We start from the raw sequence: 19,420 nt of genomic DNA on the forward strand, positions 1-19,420 counted from the left end.
GTATAATCAACCAAAGATTTTGCAACCCCGCAAATCCATCATGTTTCCAGACACTACAGGACTCCCCCATCCATTCTCTGGTGAGTCAACTGTTTCAGAGGCACAAGGGAGACCTACACAGTATTAGTGGTGGTCATAATGTTATGTCAGATTGGCGTAAGGTTCATTATAATTCAAAAATAAATTCCTTTTGCTTGTTTTTTTTATTTATTCAAAAAGAATTCTCAGCTTCTTCAGACACTGTACACACAGAAAGGGGAACATGCTTTGGATCTCATCCAGCTATGTATTTGTTTTACGTTAGCTAGCATAGAGGTATGACGACACGTAGAAAAGTGTTTTTATAAAAACCCCTTTAGATCAATTTTTTTGTTAACTGACGCTTATAGCAAAGACAAATCCGAGCCTAATTACTAAAATATTGCACTGTGTTTATTCTATTGCTGATGGTTTTTGGCTGAACTTTGGGAATAAATTAATATAAAAATGCTACATTATTTGTTAAACACGTTGTTGTAAAAACACGGATGTTTTAAATAACAGTACCACAATCACTTGATACAAAATAAACGACATCCGAGCCCTTCTGGTTCCCAAATGCTGCGTGGAGTCTGAAGTCTTCTACGGCCCTTCCACTTTGATGATGTTGATCTGCTGATCTTGTGACGAGTGGTTGGAGTTCACGCTGCAGTCCTGGAAAGTCCCCGCTGAGCAGCTGCTTGAGAAATCAGATGTTTTACTGTCAGATGCTCTAAAAGTCTGAGGATGGGACTGGTTATACGTAGACATGTAGGACTGTGTGTAAGGCGGCATGAGGGCTTGGTTAGCCTGCTGCGTGTACACGGCTGCGTATGATTGGGTTTGAGGGGGAGTGTGAGTTAGAGGGAGGCTCTCTGCATTGCTACACGGTGGAAACCCATTCATGCTCGTGGGGCTCAGTCCTGGCAGCTTAAAGGCCTCTACATTCTCTAAACTCTCTAAAGTGTTGAAGCTGGGCTGGGTTTGGCTGCACTGAGTGTACGTGCCTTGACTAAAGCCGAAGGAGTCCTGACTGAAGGAGGTAGGTGCAGAAGCTGCAGGTAAAGCGGAGGGTGACGGGGTTTTGTTGTGCTGCTGCTGAACGCTGCTACAAGATCCCATTTTGGAGACAACGGCCTGCAGGGTGCTGAGGATCTGCTTCTGGATCTGCGTCTGCTGGGCCTGCTCCCTCTCCAGGCGGCACTGCTGCTCCACGAGCATCTTCACCACGAGGCCCAGGCTGCGCACCTCGGAGCCCAGGGTCTGAATCTGGTCCTGCAGACCGCCCCTCCCTCCCACGTCCTGGGCGGCCTGCTGCGGGCTCGGATTCCCCTCGCTGCGCGAGGCAGCCTGGCCTCCGGGGGTCTGCAGGCGGATGACCGCGGCCCCGGGAGCCGAGGACGCTAAAGCTCCGAGCGGCCGGTTAGGAAGACGGATCCCAACGCGAGGAGGAGGTTGAATGGAGCGGACGGAAAGCCCTGGTCTCTGAGTGAGGAAACGCCTGGGAGTGCTGCCAGCCCCGGGCTGACCTTCCATAACAGTCTGTAGGACAGGAGAGGATAACCAATTATTTATAATACTTTTTATGAATGAGGAAAAAAAATGTTGCACGCAGACTACAATTATTACGGTAAAATTGTGAAAAATACTGTGGTGCACATTTTTGGTCATACAAGTTGTTCTCACCTTGTCTGTGGTGAGATCATAAGTTTCAGGTGGCTGTGACATAGCACTTCTAAGATCGGCTCCTTGGATGCTCGAGGAATCTCTCCTCAGCAACGATGCCACCTGGTGGAATGACTGTGGGGAAAAACAACGTGCAGACGTTAACGCTGTCAACTTACATTAACTAAATTCTTCTAACTACATTCTGTTCTGGGTGTAATCATAGTCTGGGAAATCAGGAAGTGATCGAAGTAGCAGTAACGCCGTAGCCAAAGAACCAGGCCAACTTCCCCACCCGCGCTTCTTTTTGTGGCGGGAAGTTGGTCTGCAACCGCTGTCTCATCATATGGGGACGTTAAGCTTCAGGTTTGTGGGAGCTTTTTATTCTGCTTCATTGAAACTTTTATCCTCATCAAAGTCATTTTAGTGGATTCATTGTGCAGCCGATCACTTAACAAAAGCAGACGAGGTACAAAACCAGCAAATTTTACAGTTTAGGCTAATTAACTTTTCCAGTTTAACATGACACGCAAATTCCATCAATAGTAACGAGCTATAACTTCACTAATCATCACGTGCTTGATTGAGGACATTGGGATTTAATCATTTGCAATTCCACTTTGACACAGCAACATTCAGACATGAAAAATAACAGTTTTATATTTTGTTATATATTGGTGACTAGGCCTACTTCTTGTTCAAAGGTGATGCTAAGTGTTTATAGTTCTAAGGTACTCATCCTAAATTCAGAGAAAAAGGAGAAATAAAATATGCATAACAAAGAAAATATGAATATATTTACCTTCATCCTGTGCGACAACGCTTTATCCAAAAGTCTTTTTCGAGCCGCCAGCATTGAACTGGTGGCTGGAGAAGGTGTGGCCCTCCTCCTCGTGAATGCCCCAGAAGCCGTGAGCGTGGGAGACCCGGCGCCCGGCTCTGCCCTCGTCACAGTGGACTGAGGAGCTCTTCGTTGGCCGGTCTGCGCCAGGGATGTGACGCTAACGATCTGAATGTCATTTTCTTCCCTGTTTTCATCCCGCTGCTGTTCTGGCCGGCCGCCTCCGCTTGTCTCCCCAGAACCGGACGAATTCCCACCGGCCTCTGAATTTGTGGAGGCCTGTTTGGCGAATTCAGCAGATGCTGCGAAGCCGGCATGGTGAGACGCCTCCCGCAGGAGGTTTTGCAGACGGATGTTACTCCAGCTCTCTTGCACCGCCCCGGTTCGAGGGTGCACCTGCGCCGGTGATGAGCTGCTTCCGGCCTCCGCGGGTCTGACCCTCCCCGGCGGCCTCCCCTGGAACTCCCTCAGGAAGAGGTAGATGGCCTGAGCGGAAACCTTGATGTTCTCCAGCTCCAGCACGGCTTTGATCTTACGGAAACTCAGACCAGCCTTCCGCAGCTCCACCACTTTGTGTTTGGCAGCGTCATCGAGCCGGCCCATTGTCTCACTCTCGCGCTGTAATCTGTGATAGATCAAGACAATAAAAATCTGATTAATGAATGAATACAATAGATGTCAACGGAGCAATGGTGCCACTATTAGTAAAAATGTTTTGCAATGTCTATACGCCTATTTTCTCAAAACGTACTCATGTTATATCAATAAACCCTGTCACAGTAAAACCAGAAACATTTTTTTCTCCTAAAGATAAAGTCCTTGACGTAACAGAAAACAAAAGGTTTAAAGTTTAAAACTCTTTGATATCTTATAATGGAGTGCTCTCTTTACATTAGTGTCAGTTATTTTAAAGTCTGAGTGCAAGGTGGCTGCTGACTTTTGGAACAAGGTTTCAGGATCTCAAGTAATGCCCTGAAAAGCAAATCAGCATCCGAGACTTTGGTGACTTGGAAAACCCAGGTTTTTATTGTTCCTTTTATATGTTTCTCGTTCTAAATTTGGACCCAATAAAACAATGCAATTATGTGATCAATGCAAACAATTATCTTAATTAAGTGTTAAAATGACCATCGTGCTTGTGGAGATGAGTTTTTCACTTGCACTACTGCTCCTGTTAACGATCACTTCTTAAATGCATTAAAAACTTGGCTCATTGCTTTGCATGACCTGATCTTTGCCAACCACCCGTTAACAAGACACAGCCACAGGAAGCAAATCAGGACCTGAGACAATTGTCACATTAACTGAGAGCTCACGTCTCCTGGAGAACCCAAACTTTTACACGGTACCCCTTTTATAAGACATAGAAGTTTATATTTCACTCTTAATGCGGTTGTTTCCTTTAAAAGCTGAAATGCACGTTTCATCTTTAACTTGCCTGTAGCTTGTTGACATGACTTCGCCCACTACTTACTAATCACAGTTACAGAAGTTTTGACCAGGGATGCCCAAACACGTGCAGGCTACTGTCTACAGTGATCCACACATGGAATGAAATCTGTAGCTGATCTTGCTAACGATAACAGCTAGCACAGCATCGTTATAAACTACCAGGACTCACCTTACAGCAAAGACGGAAACCCGACTGGTTCTTCCTCTTCGCTTAATTCACTCCATGCGCTAGTATGAACCACGCAGCCGTTGCATGGCTAAAATGCGGTTGTAGACATGTAAACTGTCAGCTTATCCTTAACAACGTAAAATAAACAAATGAGTTGTAAGTGGCGCTCGGGTGTCTACGTCACTTCCGCCCGTCGTCATCACGAAGCGACGTTTTCTCAGGCCACCAGTGGTCGAAGCGATTCCACCTCGTTTGGAAGAAATGTAAGTTTAGTCATTTATTTAACTTCAATTGAGCTAATTTGCCCTTCAGCATATGTCGTAGTGCACACGAAATTTTATGTTGCATTCTCCAGCCGCGTGAATGCTCTAAGAACAACACAATATCCGATAAACAGCAGCCCACAACTGACTCCGTGTTTTGAGGAGATGAATGAATTTCAATGGCGGCGCGGTTCCCTCCGGGATTGATAGTCAAGTTAACTAATTAATAGAGGTTTTCTAAGAATATATAAGTGATTTTAAATTGAAATGCTGCGATCTCATTTAATCTCCTGAAAATTTTAATTAGTAACTAGTCTAATAAATTATTGAAGGAGGCTGCGGCCCTGAGCAGAGGCGGTTCTACAGTCTGTTGGGGGCCCGGGCTAAAAATATTCAGGGGGCCTCTCTAACTAGCGTTCATTACTATTATTTTACTTCGGCACAGACAAAAATAAATAAATATTAACTTAATATTTATGTTATTTTCAAGCTGGCTTTAAAGACTAATAAATATTGCAGTTTCCAAAAATGTAAAGACCAATTAAAACCTTGTGATAATATAAATATGAAGATCGTCACACAGAACAGTGCAAACTTAAATTCAAAATACACTTATTTAGTAAACTAATTTTACAAATGCTTAGGGGCCCTGAGCTGTGTAACTGAAGTTATTATGTCCTCTATATCAGAACAGCTTCACACATGGTTTAACTATTGAAATAAGTGTCTAGATCTCCAAAAATCTGTCCTTTGTAGATATAATCAAGCTAGCAAAGCTAAGTAAAGTTAGGTGTCAAAGAAAGAAGAAATGAAAAAATTAGATGACGTGGAAGTTATTTTAAACAACTGTCTCTCCTTAACAACATTCAGTTAGCTAATTATTATTATTATCATCATTATCTGCTTTATTTATCACTTTTTTCTTTTCGTTTCCCTTATCCTCGTTCCCTTTTCACTCTTGGGACAATAACTTTTTATTTTGATTTGGATGCCATTCTCGTACTCAATACTTGACAGAGTCATGCACAAAACATATAATAGGACTGAGTTTGCAGGGTTGTGTCGGGTGAGGGCCTGTTTTTAACAGTTGGTTTGCTTTTACTTTCAGCACCAGCTCTTATTGACTTAGTTTCTTCCGTCACTTGTTTCCTTTTAATTTCAATTTCTTTTAGTTCACTCATAGATGCCAAAGACGTTAGTTGATTGACTCTTCATTATCTTGCTTTGTATCATTATAGCTTGAATATTTTGGGGTTGTGGACTCCTGGATAAGTTTTTCTGTTTTTTTTTTTTTAATCAAACAAAATAATTGCTTTATTCGTTTATAATGACATTAATGTCCTCTTGCAACCTTACACCATTGTCATTGTAAATTATATCAAAGTAACATTAGCTTCCGTCTAACCTTAGGGCACCATCACCCACGAAGCGGAAGGAGGAGGAGAAAACTAAAGACCGAGGCAAAGAGAAGACTGCCACCAAGGAAGGAGACAAGGAAAGAGGACGGGACAAAGCAAGGAAGCGCCGCAGTGCTTCCACCGGGAGCAGCAGCAGCAGGTTCGTTTTATTTATGTTCTGTGTGGAGATAAATTCTGATCAATCCTAAACATGCGTAGCTTATTTTCCCTTGTTGTGACCATGACCAGGTCCAGATCTAGCTCTTCTTCAAGCAGCAGCTCTGGTTCCAGCTCAGGCTCCTCAAGTGGATCCAGCTCGTCCGGGTCCAGCCGCTCCGGTTCCTCTAGCTCTCGGTCCTCGTCTTCTTCCAGCTCCTCCGGCTCTCCCAGCCCCAGCCGCAGACGGCACGACAACCGTCGCCGCTCCCGCTCCACGTACGTGCCCTCTCCTGGTGCAGCTACGCTGTATTGAAACGCTGCGATGTTTCCACTTCTTTGAGTCGTGTAGCACTAACTTTATGTTTTGTTTACGCTTGTGCAGCTCCAAAACACAGAAGAGGGGAGACGACAAGGAACGTAGAAAACGAAGCCCGAGCCCCAAACCAACTAAAGTTCACTTGGGGCGTCTGACCAGGAATGTTACCAAGGTAAGTTGAGTGATTTTACTTTTTCTATCATCTCCTTTCGGCTTTTTTTTTATTTCCTCATTTCCTTTAGTTGTCAGCAGTGTCGTTATACATGTTTCTCATTCATTCTTCCATAAAATCCACTCTCTTCTCCTGTTAACATACCTTGATGTCTCGTTTTAACAGGACCACATCCAGGAGATCTTTTCAACTTATGGGAAAATCAAAATGGTTGATCTGCCGGTGGATCGGTTTCACCCACATCTTACCAGAGGCTATGCCTATGTGGAGTTTGAGACCCCTGAAGAGGCCCAGAAGGCCCTCAAGCACATGGATGGAGGTATGTGAGCGCGCTCGGTTCAGTGTCTCTCGGATTAATCGGAGCAGACGTGTTTATGTTGAACTTCCTGCGATCTTGTTGTTAATAGGTCAGATCGACGGACAGGAAATCACAGCAGCCGCTGTGTTGACCCAGCGCGTCCGTCCTCCACCTCGTAGACCGTCTCCTCCTCGCAGAATGCCCCCACCGCCACCTATGTGGCGTCGCAGCCCACCACGCATGAGGAGAAGGTACTATTTGTCAACACATGTACAATTCAGTGAACATTCTACACATTTTTATGTTATTCGGTTCAGAACATTAAATGTGCTTTTCTTTCCCAGGTCTCGGTCCCCGAGGAGGCGGTCCCCAGTGCGTCGCCGCTCTCGCTCCAGATCCCCCGGCCGCAGGCGTCACCGCTCTCGTTCCAGCTCCAACTCCTCTAGATAGACGGGTTTTCTACCTCTATGTGATCGCTTAGATTCTCTCTCAGTCCTGATGTAGTTCTGCCCTTCCCCCCGCGACTCTATGGGCTCACCAGAAACAAAATCATCTGCGGCCAACATAAAAAAACATGCGTCTGTATTTAGAAAGGCCCCCCTTTTCTTTTGTTTTTATTTTATCTCGATCCTGAAAAGTTTGCTCTGTATTTTGTTGTTTCGGACTGAGTTTTACTGAGATCTATCAATGTTTTCTTTAAAGTGTAATTTCTTTTTCTCCGGGTGTCGTTTTTTTAAACATTTTGAAAATAAAAGCGCAGAAAGACATTCGGAAAGCCCCTCTCTGTGAGAAACTTCTTGGATCTGCACCCACAAGTTTTGCTTTCTCATCATGCCCTAGCGCTATCTTTAGCGTGTTTGCCATAGTTTCATGTTACCATGGCAATAGTGTGAATTATCAGCATTAACATCTATGAAATGTGATTTTATTTTTTTTGTTTTAGCTAGATTTCGAACGAAAGCACCAAACGGAAGCTTTTCAAAGACTTGAACAGGGTTAAACAAGGTTTAATTATTGTATGTACAGCTCTAGCGGGTTAGAGACTGAGGAACCAGGCTGCCAGTGGTTTATAAAGTAACAGGAACAAACTAAATACAGTTACCCCAGCCACTTGCATCATACATCAGTTTTTGTTTCTATACATGTTAAAAATGATTATTTTAGGCAGGCACTTAACTTGAATTGCCATAAAATCCCCCAAAAAGTGACAAACAAGACGAGTTTTCATTTGTATTTAAAATGAAAAAACCCGCTTTGCCCCCTCGTCTTGTTCTGTTCCCTACTGTCTTTTTAAAATCTCACATTTGCACATTTTGCATTTAGTTGCTGTACTCTAGGTCTTTGAGGAAGGACATTTCAATCCTGTGTTGATTGATTGACCTGTAGCTGGAAGGAAAGTGTGGTTAAAAAGTAACCAGACCAGAGTGGTAGCAAGTACACTAGTAGTGAAAGAGGCTGTCTGCGGGAACTTGGGCGTGTTCACTGTGTGGGAAAGTCAAGAGCACGTTATTATACCAGCATAATAATAATAGTGGCCACTGGGGGTCTCACTTCAGAGACGGACCCAGAGAGAGTTTTCTCATTTGTCATTGTGGTGCCGAAACGGGAGTTTGACGGCGCCAGCTGAAGAAAGACCGGCCATGCTCCGCATTTCAGCAAACTTCCACTAAAAACATGACAGTTCCCTCATCGGCCGTGTAGGCGCGCCACGACGCGCCTTTCGCGGACCCAGCCCAGCGCGTCCGCCTGCAGTTCTACTTCGATGCGTAAGAGTTTGAGGGCTTTGGCCGCCGAGTGAGCAGGCACCGGGGAAGAATCGGCTGCGTTATGGAGCTAGAAAGGAGCAGGCAGCGTTTGAAGCAAATCCTGGAGAAGCCTGGGAACGGAAACTGCGCCGACTGCGGAGCTGCAGGTGGGTACGAATGAGGGGAGTCACCGGCAGATGATGATGATGATGATGCATTCCACTCGGGTTTATCTTTTCAGGCTGTCACGATGTGGCCAGCGCACGCTCGTGTTTATCGTGAGACGGTGAACTTTCTGAGGAGCGCGATGGAAAATGCGAATTTGAAACCGTTTTCAGATTTATTTAATAATAAACATGAAATGTGTGGGAGCTCTTTGCTCGTGGGGGGAAAAAGTGTTTAAAAAGTTAATCAGATTTACTTAAGTGGGAGATCTTCTGAAATTTCTTTTTGTGTGTAGACCCGAGGAACCCGAGGTATTCAGCTCGTGGTTGGGTTTCTTCATTGCGTTTTCTCACACCCCGATAGTCACACCTAGCTGCGTTGAGCTTATCAAGTCTCCAGCACATATGCACAATGCAAACAGGTGCGGTTTTTCAATTTTACGCTCACGCATCTGCCCCGAGTTACTCTTCAAGATGGAGCTCCAGCGTGAGCTGAGCCCATAAATGCTCGAGAGCATCACATCAAAAGGCAATAACTTTATTTAAAGCCATGCTCAGGTCCTGAAGACGACTTTAAACCATCCGCTCATCATATCTTGATGCGCAGGTGGTTTAGATGACTGGTTCAAAACTTATTCACGCATTTTTATACCGATCATGAATTTCTCTTTACTGCCAGCTGGTTGTCTGTCTGTATGTTCTCTGGGGTGTCAGTGAGGGTGGGACTGGTGTCCTTTCTTGTCTGCAGCACCGGCGCACGGCCTTGCACCTGTGCAGCTTCGTGCATGTTTCAAGGAAGCTTTGGAGTTCTTTGTTCTCATGCACCGTGTGCACGGGTTGGGGCCACTCTCGACGCGGTCGGCCTCAGCAGAGCGGTCGAGAGCTGCAGCGCGCCGATGCACCCTGCCCAACTCTGCCCAAAATAATATGCATACACAGCGCATATGTTGACCACCGCCGCAGCTGCATTCTAAAAAAGATTAGAATCTGCACTAGCACCGCAGATGTTGTACGTGGGAAATGTATTCTTTCAAGTGCACAGACAAATACTGACAGACAGCATACTTGTCAGTGAGGACTTTTTGGTTAGAAGTTGGGGGTTTAAAGTAGTGTGTGTGTGTGTGTGTCTTTTTTTCTGCATTACAGTCCCAGAGTGGGCATCCTACACCCTGGGTGTGTTTGTGTGTCACACCTGCTCGGCCCTCCACAGAAACATCGCACAGATCAGCAAGGTCAAATCCGTCCTTCTGGATCCCTGGAGCTCCTCTCAGCTGGAGGTGAGAACAACCACCCCCCTCCCCCCCGGCCTCGCCCTCACCCTCACCCGTCCCACCCTGCTCCGCTGCGAGCATCGCCCTCCGCCTCCTGCTGCTCTGCCCTCCAAAGAATAAGACAAGTCATCAGTATCAATTCAGCATAGTCTGAAAGGCATGAGCCAGCAGCTGGCAAACACAACTACTATCATTGTGTGTGTGTGTGTGTGTGTGTGTGTGTGTGTGTGTGTGTGTGTGTGTGTGAATGCGAGGGCACTGGCATGTGTGGGTGCGGGTGTGGATGTGGGTGTGTGTGGGCTCCCAGAAATCGTTCACAAAAAGCGGTCGACGTCTTTGATTAATGAGATCAACCCGTGTGAATGTTCCTTTTCTTTATTTCTACACTTGACCTTGTGTTCCCGTCTGCAACCTTCCTGTCTTCTGTGTCCTCATCATTAAATTCAACAAAAAAAGCTAAAGCGTCCACACAAACCCTGAGCCTCTGTGCGTGTGCGACCCCGCTCACAAACTTTTCCCTCCTCTGCAGTTTATGGACTCCACGGGAAACAACGCAGCCAACGCCAAATATGTGCAGACGGTTCCCGCCTTCTACTACCGTCCCACATACAAGGACTGCATGTAAGTGATGCGTCTTCTCAAAGCTTGGTTTTGATTCTGCTGTGTCCTCCCCATCCTAAATGTAAGGTGGACGGGTTCGCACTGTTGAGATTTATCCTGATTTATCACACTCATCCAATTATAGCTGGTAAAGTTGCCTAAAGGAGGTTGAAATGACATCAAATCGTTAACCTAATAGCATAATTGCCTAAGTCATGTTTGAAGTTTTTGGGGAAACAAGAAAAAAATATTTTTTTAGCAAACACGTTGATGTTTTTACTGATATTGTAACAGTAAGTCAAAAAAAATTGTGCTCAGTTATGCTATTAGGCTAACGAAATGTTAAAGCAATGAAAAGCAATGAAACAGGACAGGAAAACAAATGTGATACCAGTCTATTCAACGACACAACGTCAAAAACAGCTTTTTTTCTTTTCTTTTCTTTTTTTTTGTGTTTTTTGTGTTTTTTTGTTTTGTTTTTTTGATTCACCAAATAGATTTTTTTTTTTTTTTTTTAACCCGTTGTAGTTATTGCTCCACACATGGATGCTTTCATTAAGGAGTGGTTTTGGTTTCCCGCGTTGACATGCAGAAAGTCCTCGGCGATAAGGATGCCAACTTCCTGTAGCATGAACCGGAAGCAACGGTTCATTTCGAGGGTTTCTGCAGGGTTAACCCTGCAGGGTGGAAAAAAAAAAAAATGAACGGCAGAAGCACTGAGCCGTCGAGATAAGGTCACAGACCAGCAATTAGCTGAAAGCAATAAATGTGAACCATATGAGTGAACAAATAAGTAATAATAATAATTTAAAAAAAGGCAAATCCATTAACTGCGGAGGCCTCGGTGAATCTTTATATACTGAACACATCCCTTAAAAAGTACACTGTCACCCGATGCTCTGTAGGCTCCTGCGGGATCAATGGATCCGAGCCAAGTACGAGAGGAAGGAGTTCATGTCAGTGGAGAAGCAGGAGCCCTACTCGGCAGGTAAGAATCCAACACCTTATTCCCTTATAGAAGTGTTGGTGGAAGTTGTAGGAGAGGCCATGCAACCTGAAAACTGCACCAAAGGGTTTAATAATAAATAATTAAAATGAATCATGACCCATTACCCGTGGCTCGTTTGTGTACCCATGGCTGAACAAACCTTCAGCTCGTTAAGTATTTTTTCAGGGCTGGTCCTCAAAGAATAAAACTATTATGCCTGAGTTCAGTTGCCCAACAGATGTTTATTTTATAACCCTTATGCCATTCCTTTGTGCTGAATCATGTTCCCACAGGAGCGTGCGTCGGACCAATTGTTCGGCGCACCGATTCATAGACACAAAGTGGCACCAGCAACCAAACCAGACTCAGCTAATGAGTCAGTAATGGAGAACTGTCCCAGACGGACTGGGTGTGAGCACAATATTTTACGTTATGTAAAGGTGTTAAGATTGGGCCATTAACGTTATGAAATCTCATATATAATGTGAAGGTTCCAGAAATGGCACATTAGGTTCTCTTAAGATTCTAGAGCCTTAATGTTATGCAACAATTCGAAAGTCGCACAATGTTCTGTTAAATGTTAAATGTGTTAAAACTGGTCCATAAACCTTCCACAATCTTATATATAGTTATGGAAGCTGGGACTTGGTCACTATGTTGATGTCAAACATGCGGCTCGCGGGCCAAAAGCGGATCTAGTGCAGAACAAATTTTCAATGCAAATAACTTTTAAGAGAAGTGGACAGAACACGCTCCTGAGAGCCAAACAGCAGACAGCAATGTGTCCACATTGCACTTGGAAAAAGGATTGTTTGATATCAAACTGGGCTGTATGTGGCCCCTAAACTTCCACGTTCTATGTAGAATCTTGGATATTTCGTGAAGGTGTCAAAATTGAGCCTTTAACATTTTAGAGTTTTATATATAACTATAAATTCCAGGATAGAGTCATTACATACTGGGAAGATTCTAGAAATCCCCATATTATGCAAATATTCTAAGATTGGGTCACTGTGCACTTTAAGGAAGTTTTTTTTTTTCGCTGTGTAATGGTGTTTAGATTGAGACGTCAGCATTCTTATATATAATGTAAAGATTCTAGATATGGGCCATTACATGCTTTTAAGATTGTAGAACCTTTATATCAGGGGTGTCAAAGTTCGTGGACCACATACAGCCCATTTAGATCTTAAGCGGGCCATTTTTAAAAAATCAAGTTAGGGCACACTGCTGTGTGTTGTTTAGTCCTGGGTCTCAGTGTTCTCTTCTTTCCACTTTTACGTTATTTTCATTGAAAGATGCAATGAGTTGAACTACTGCGGGCCAGATTAGACCTTCCGGCGGACCGCTTTTGGCCCGCGGACCTTATGTTTGTCTCTTAAGATTCTAGAATCTTACCTATTACGTAAAGGGCCGCTAACGCTCTAGAATCGTATTCTGTTTCTAGTGCGCAGGTCCTGGGATTTTGGTCATTTTGTGCTTACGTTCTAGGATTGTACACGTGTTACATTTAGGAGGCGTTAAAACTGGGCCTTAACTTAACGTTCTAGATTCTGATTGAGATTCGTATTCAAATTGTCTGTATTTGTCCCACGGGGGAGCGACTTAAGGCGTTGTAAGTACGAGACACTTTTAAGGAACAAAAAAAAATCCAAAAATAGAACAACACCAAGTATATGCAAAAAAAAAAATAAAAGACAAGGATGTTTTGAAAGCATTAAAATTCCAGGAATGGGTCGTTTCACATTGTAGAATCTTGCGTGTGAAGATTCAAGGACTGGACCGTACAGAAAACAGACATGTCTGAGCTGTGTCTGCGATGACTACTTCACTAATTGGTCTAATTGATTAAACAGCATATTTAATTATTTATTTATTTATTTATTTTTTCTTTTACAGTTATATTTTATACAGTTGAATTCACTTCTTCGTTCCCTCTCCCCAGTTAGAGTAAAGTCTCAGGGGGAAACAGGAAGCTGTCAAGTATGTCTGTATGCTGTGCTGATAAAAAAAAAAAAAAAAAAGACAGACAAAAAAAAGATAAATAAGCTGTCCTCAACCGTGCTTTCTATCACACTTAATTGACTGTTTCCCTTGGTGACTTCTGTGGCGGAAACAGGAAGCCACAAAAAAATAAGAGGCTGTTGTCCCCGATAGAGAACTGGCGTAGTTACTGTTATTTCTAAGGTGATTACGTTACTTTTAACAAACATTACACTACGTTATTCCGTCCTTCTCTTCGCTCCTCGAAGCTGAACATTGTCTTGTAAGGTCGCGTCAGCTTGCGTCAGGCTCACGCAGAAGTTTCGTGTTCACACGTTGATGGTTAATGTGTAAGTCATCATGTTGAGGAAACAGATTGTGATGTCTAAAAATCAACACAGTTCCCTTTTTTTTTTTTTTTAACAAATTTGTCATAGGGCTAGCAAGCACTAGCTGTTTAGTATGTGCCTTTACTCTGTACTAATATGGCTCTGTTTCATTCAAAAATACATCTTTAAATGATCTCTAAACAACAGTATTTGTAGTTTTCACAGCAGATGCAAGACAATCAGGTGTTCCAAACTTTTCTGGATCTAAAATGCACGTCATTATGTGGTAGGTGTGGTTACCGACTGAACTGACGTCATGCAATGCATATATGCACTACAAGTAAGTGTCATTTTTCAGGTAGAGGAGAAGATAGAGCGCCGTTATTCGAGTCTCATGACTGTCAAACTCTGCGTCCCTCTGCCCCGTCAATGGCCTGTTGTGTTGCACAGTGCAGAGGTTTGGGAGCATGTGCTTGTGCGTCTCCGCTCTGTGGAACAATACCTTCTTTTATCCACAAGCATTCTATATTCTAACATTTCTCGCAGAGTTTAAAGCCAGGAAACTAGCAGCGATCGGCGCAGGACCCATAGAAAGAAAAGAAAAACAAAAAACAGAAGCTGTGGTCCAAAAACTAACTTTGCTGTGCTGGGGCCAAATCTTTGACATGTCGTCGCTACAGTGAATGACGTCTCTTCTTCTCCCGCGCCGTGTTATGCCACTGTGGTTCAGTCTGGCATCAACTCCTTCTAAGTGGCGAAACAAAACATTCTCGAGTGAACATGAATTATTGATGAGGATATTACTCAACCAGAAGTTTGCTCCTGTCTGTGGGACGAACCACGACCTCATAAGTGATTTCGGATGCATTTCCCGGAGAAAACACTGAGATATGATTTCATTCTGGCACGTTCTCTCTCTCAAATATTGCCCACGCACTTAACCACTAACCAAACCAGCAAGCTTTATTTCAAACATGTAATACAAAAACAAAACATTTGAACAATTATTCACCTAACATGTTCGAAAAGGAGTAGGAGTACACCTATTTGATCCTACCCCCTCTGGTTTTTTTTTTCACATGCTCATAAACATTTATATCCAGACATTGCTTAAGTTCCCACGCCAGCCGTTCACTCCACATATAGAAATACATTTTTTTTAATGTTATATATTTAATTCTGCCCTCATATTCATTAATACACCGGACAAGATGTTACAAAACTCATTTAGAAGCCTAGTCCAACTGAAAAACCGACCAGCAGTCAGCTACTAACTAGCCTAGCCTAGCCTAGCCTAGCCTAGCCTAGCCTAGCCAGCAGCAGTAAATAATTGAGGCGATGGGACATGCAACTACACTTCAACCAACACCTCTCCCTTCTGCTAGGCTCAGAAACAAAACACTAACAGATACCAGCTAATTAGCCTAGCCACGGAAGTAAAACACTATAAAACAACAGATACCCCCCACCCACCCCCTTTGAAAAAAAAAAAAAGGGTTTCCTGGGAGTAAGTTGCTTCATACGGAATTTGTGCTTCTCGAAAGTGAACCAGATTAGTGAATTTCAGTATTTTTGATTTCGGGTGAAATTCCTTTTTCACAGATAAGTTGTGCATTATGTATACACAGATATATAAATATATATATTCTCATTATTTCACATAGTAGCGTCACAGGGCAACAATTCTCTAGCACACAGGTCTTCTGCAGGGGGTCCGCGACCCCTAGGGGTTCCAAAGAGGTACTGCAGGGTGGGTCGCAAAATCTTTGGTTGATTAGACATTTTTATATATATATATATATTTAATATCCCCCACAGATTTAAATTTATTTAAATACACATTAATTGAATTCAAACATATTTTAGTAACAGGATAAGGGATAGCTGAATATTGAATGCAAAATGATAATAATAATAAGTTTGCTGTTAGTCTCAGGTGTATACAGAGCAACAACGATACATTTCTTTCTGCAACGCTCTGTCTGCTGTCTCCTGCTCAATATGGGCAAAGTGGCTAGTGGCAAGAGCGAGCCCACAAATAGAGTGTGCTTGCACATGTTTAGATGAGATTTAAAAAAAAAAAAAACGTCGCTGATGTACAATCTCGAAGTGTCTTTGTTCAGGCCTGCATCCGTTGAAGCTGAATTATTTATGTGTCATAACAGTTGTTGTGCTTCCTCCCGCCACTGCTGTGGTTCTAAGAACATTGACCACAGGCGCTAAATGCACGCACATGCATGCGCGAGGTCGCCCATATTACAAGTCTTCTGTCATGTAGCAACTTTCAGTGGCCTCTGCAACTGTGCCCAGAAGTACAGCTTTAAATGACTGTTGAAGTGAATACTCAGTACAGCCTGAACTCAATATTTTGACAAGGTGACACTATGTGAGTGTCTACAAGTAGTTGACGGTGATGCAACAAAATGACCCAAAAATCAACTTATGCATCTTTAGGTTTATAGTTTTAAAGTTTCATTGGAGCTTTATTTCCCCTGTTGTCACTTTTCGTACGTTTTTCTTCTGTTTATCTTAGATTTTGCAGTCGGATAAGAGTTTTGTTCCCTCTTTCTGCATTCCTGTTCTTTGTTAATGGTTCGGGGGCTCTTGTTGCTCTCCCGACAGGCTACAGGGAAGGGTTTCTATGGAAACGAGGCAGAGACAACGGACAATACCTCAGTCGAAAATTCATTCTGTCCGAACGGGAGGGCGTTCTGAAGTATTTCAACAAGAACGATGTGAGTGCTTTTCATAATGTCTGTTTGGGGGAAACCGCGCTTACTCCATTCTTAAAACTATTAATGCGGATAAGGAAATGAACGCGCTAACTAGTGTTTTCCAGGATTATAATAAAGAACATTTTGAGAAGAGACAAGACTGTGACACTGACTACAAACATCTTCCCTCTTTGCAGGCCAGAGAGCCCAAAGCGATAATGAAGATCAATACTGTGAATGCCACTTTCCAGCCGGCTAAAATTGGCACTTCCCACGGCCTGCAGATAACCTATTTGAAGGACAACAGCACCAGGAATATCTTTGTATACCACGAGGATGGAAAGGTGGGGTGACATGATGAGCAGTGCACGTGTCCATCTAGTGGAGATGCTTTGTAACTGCAGGTCAGAGCTTATGAGCTGAAGTTTATACTCAATAACAACCGAAGGCTTTACAGTCATCAAATATGACAATTCGTAACCGACCATAAAGACTTCAGAAGCACAGATTGTAGGTTTATGGGCTTTCAGATGGAATTTCTCATACAGAACCTTTTAATAAAATACATTTTGTCTTATAATGAGTGCGATGTATAGTGCTGGAGGTAACTAGTGACGAATGATGACGTATGTGAAGAGATGATATTGCTGCGTGAATCAGTCTCTGTACTTCCTGATGTCCTGTCCTGTAGGAAATGGTGGACTGGTTCAACGCCATCAGAGCCGCCAGGTTTCACTACCTGCAGGTGGCTTTTCCTGGGGCTCCCACCTCTGAGGTCAGTAGACGCCGTCACGCACATGCTGCATGCGCTACCACCGAGCGCTCGGGTGCTCTTTGGAGATCTTCTAGTGTAGGAGTTTCAGCAGTATGAGGGGGAAGATTGTAGCTCAGTTTTGAAACTAAATGAGGCTGTAAGAGTTTTGTCTGTTAGTGTCAGTTTCCTGGATTACTTAAACCATAGGTCTTCCACAGGGGGTCCGTGGAGGTACTGTCGCAAAATCTTTGGTTGATGAGACATTTTTTATATATATTTAAAAGTAGCTTAATATTGAAAGCAAAATAATAATAATAATAATGTATATTTGTAAATAGCACTAGGTCTAGTATAATATAGAACATGTATAGTACAGTACACGTACAGTTAATTCATTAAAACATTGGTTGTGTGAACGATCCCTGAGATGCTGGTTAAGGCCTGCACACATAGATACACTGAATCCATGAATATTTCTCTTCTTTTTATTTGTCCAGCTGCTGCCAAAACTAACGAGGGACTATATAAAGGAGGGTTACATGGAGAAGACTGGTCCGAAGGTGACTTTTATTTATTTATTTTTTTTAAATTACCTTATATTTAATGGTAATTACGGTAAAGATGTATCAAGGCTTTCATGGACTCTTCTGTTTCTGTCCTACAGCACACAGAGGGTTTCAAGAAGAGGTGGTTTACGATGGACGACAGGAGGCTCATGTACTTCAAAGATCCACTGGTATCAAAGTTGCTATAATAATAATAAAAAAAAGGCTGTTATTACACAGTGTGACCACCAGATGCTGCTGTGTCACTTCTCAGCAACTCCATGTTTTTAGAGGCAATGCTTCAGATAAATAACTATTTATCTAGACATTTAATGAACACTAAATGTGATTCTGTGTCTCTGGTCGTAGGACGCCTATGCACGGGGCGAGGTGTTCATTGGCAGTAAAGACAACGACTACACTGTGCTTCCCGGCCTTCCTCCCAACATTCCAGGCACCCATTGGCCATTTGGAATCACCATAGTGACCCCGGACAGGAAGTTCCTGTTCGCGTGCGAGACCGAAGAGGATCAGAAAGACTGGATCACGGCATTTCAGACAGTTATCAACCGACCCATGATGCCTCAGGAGTATGCAGGTAAGTTAAAGAAAAAAAGTAAATGTTTACATCCCTTTAAATCTGATATATTCATATTTTCATGTGTTCCTTTCTGCAGTGGAGGCTTATTTTAAGCACAAACCGTGATAGTCCGAGGAACTGTCTACCTGCCGGCCGTCCTTGCATCCTCACTTACATTGTGTTTCCAGAAGCATTTCTTGGGGAGTCGTGAACGTTAGCCTTAACTCACTCATCGGTTAATGTGATGCGACTTTCGTACTTGAAAGGAGGACGGCCCCCCGTGACCTGAATGTGCACGACTCAAATATGTATGCCTTTCTTCTGTAGGAGTCAGAATTGTTGCTGCTCACGTGTTCAGAAATATAAGGATATATAGATATATATGTGTATTACTGAAACTGAAAAGTGTCACACTTCTGACAGTTACATGCAAACTAAAACAAAATGCTCTGACACCAGACTGTATAAGTCATCCAGGAGCTACACACATTATTATACATGATATAATGGGTACAGTTCTATTTAATTTTCAGTGTATTTATTTTTATTTTTTAACAGCACAACTAGCTAAATGCAACATTTAATGTTATAATGCCTTCTTCACCGCAGGTACAATAAGCTATTTAGCATTGTATTCGTACATATTTAATCAACTAATGGTGTTTTTTTTCCCCAAAGCTATTTAACAGTTGTGGTGCCATTATACATTTATCCAGCAGATGGAGACATATGCAAGTTTTGAAAGCTCCAGTAACCTGACTAAGCAAGTGATTACAGGTCTACATAAGTACTTAATTTGTGCATGAGGTGAAGAGAGGGGGTGTTTCTGAGTAGCACAATGACAAGGTGATGACCCCCCCCCCAAACCTGGAGCGCTTGAGCAAAGCCAACAAACGTGTGCGCGCACCTCTCCTGCGTTCGAGTTTCTGAACAGGAATGCCGACTTCACTGCATGAGTTTGTGAAATGCGTATTAAAAAAAGTGTAAATGTCACACA

General features: G+C 43.1%; 3 protein-coding genes across 3 annotated transcripts; 2 read left to right on the forward strand and 1 right to left on the reverse strand.

The window, feature by feature from the left end:
• Positions 1-34: 34 nt before the first annotated feature.
• LOC124997613 lies at positions 35-4,295 on the reverse strand. Its single transcript, XM_047571445.1, has 4 exons — positions 4,146-4,295; positions 2,486-3,149; positions 1,705-1,818; positions 35-1,560 (listed from the first exon to the last, which is right to left on the reverse strand). Exons 2-4 carry the CDS (start codon positions 3,125-3,127, stop codon positions 622-624), a joined length of 1,695 nt encoding a protein of 564 aa, XP_047427401.1. The 5' UTR covers positions 3,128-3,149; positions 4,146-4,295; the 3' UTR covers positions 35-621.
• On the forward strand, positions 4,290-7,530 carry LOC124997615 (RNA-binding protein with serine-rich domain 1-like). The gene is made up of 7 exons (XM_047571447.1): positions 4,290-4,408; positions 5,819-5,965; positions 6,055-6,240; positions 6,347-6,452; positions 6,618-6,771; positions 6,860-7,001; positions 7,095-7,530. Coding segments are annotated over exons 1-7 (843 nt in total). The 5' UTR covers positions 4,290-4,406; the 3' UTR covers positions 7,201-7,530.
• Positions 7,531-8,302: 772 nt separating this feature from the next.
• LOC124997614 (arf-GAP with dual PH domain-containing protein 1-like) lies at positions 8,303-19,420 on the forward strand. The gene is made up of 11 exons (XM_047571446.1): positions 8,303-8,662; positions 9,806-9,936; positions 10,460-10,551; positions 11,436-11,518; positions 16,453-16,565; positions 16,742-16,888; positions 17,236-17,319; positions 17,796-17,858; positions 17,963-18,034; positions 18,213-18,441; positions 18,521-19,420. Exons 1-11 carry the CDS (start codon positions 8,578-8,580, stop codon positions 18,547-18,549), a joined length of 1,128 nt encoding a protein of 375 aa, XP_047427402.1. The 5' UTR covers positions 8,303-8,577; the 3' UTR covers positions 18,550-19,420.

This window comes from Mugil cephalus, chromosome 20, assembly GCF_022458985.1.
Source record: "Mugil cephalus isolate CIBA_MC_2020 chromosome 20, CIBA_Mcephalus_1.1, whole genome shotgun sequence".
Lineage (NCBI taxonomy): Eukaryota > Metazoa > Chordata > Actinopteri > Mugiliformes > Mugilidae > Mugil > Mugil cephalus.

Bases quoted from the DNA above. Each gene is read 5' to 3' on its own strand.
- LOC124997614 (XM_047571446.1), top strand. From the start codon at position 8,578: ATGGAGCTAGAAAGGAGCAGGCAGCGTTTGAAGCAAATCCTGGAGAAG. The intron at 8,663-9,805 runs GTGGGTACGAAT...TCTGCATTACAG, and splicing joins CGCCGACTGCGGAGCTGCAG to TCCCAGAGTGGGCATCCTAC. The intron at 17,859-17,962 runs GTGACTTTTATT...TCTGTCCTACAG, and splicing joins TGGAGAAGACTGGTCCGAAG to CACACAGAGGGTTTCAAGAA.
- LOC124997613 (XM_047571445.1), bottom strand. From the start codon at position 3,127: ATGGGCCGGCTCGATGACGCTGCCAAACACAAAGTGGTGGAGCTGCGG. The intron at 1,819-2,485 runs GTAAATATATTC...TTTTCCCCACAG, and splicing joins CGTTGTCGCACAGGATGAAG to TCATTCCACCAGGTGGCATC. The intron at 1,561-1,704 runs GTGAGAACAACT...CCTGTCCTACAG, and splicing joins ATGATCTCACCACAGACAAG to ACTGTTATGGAAGGTCAGCC.
- LOC124997615 (XM_047571447.1), top strand. The intron at 6,241-6,346 runs GTACGTGCCCTC...ACGCTTGTGCAG, and splicing joins CGTCGCCGCTCCCGCTCCAC to CTCCAAAACACAGAAGAGGG. The intron at 6,453-6,617 runs GTAAGTTGAGTG...TCGTTTTAACAG, and splicing joins TGACCAGGAATGTTACCAAG to GACCACATCCAGGAGATCTT.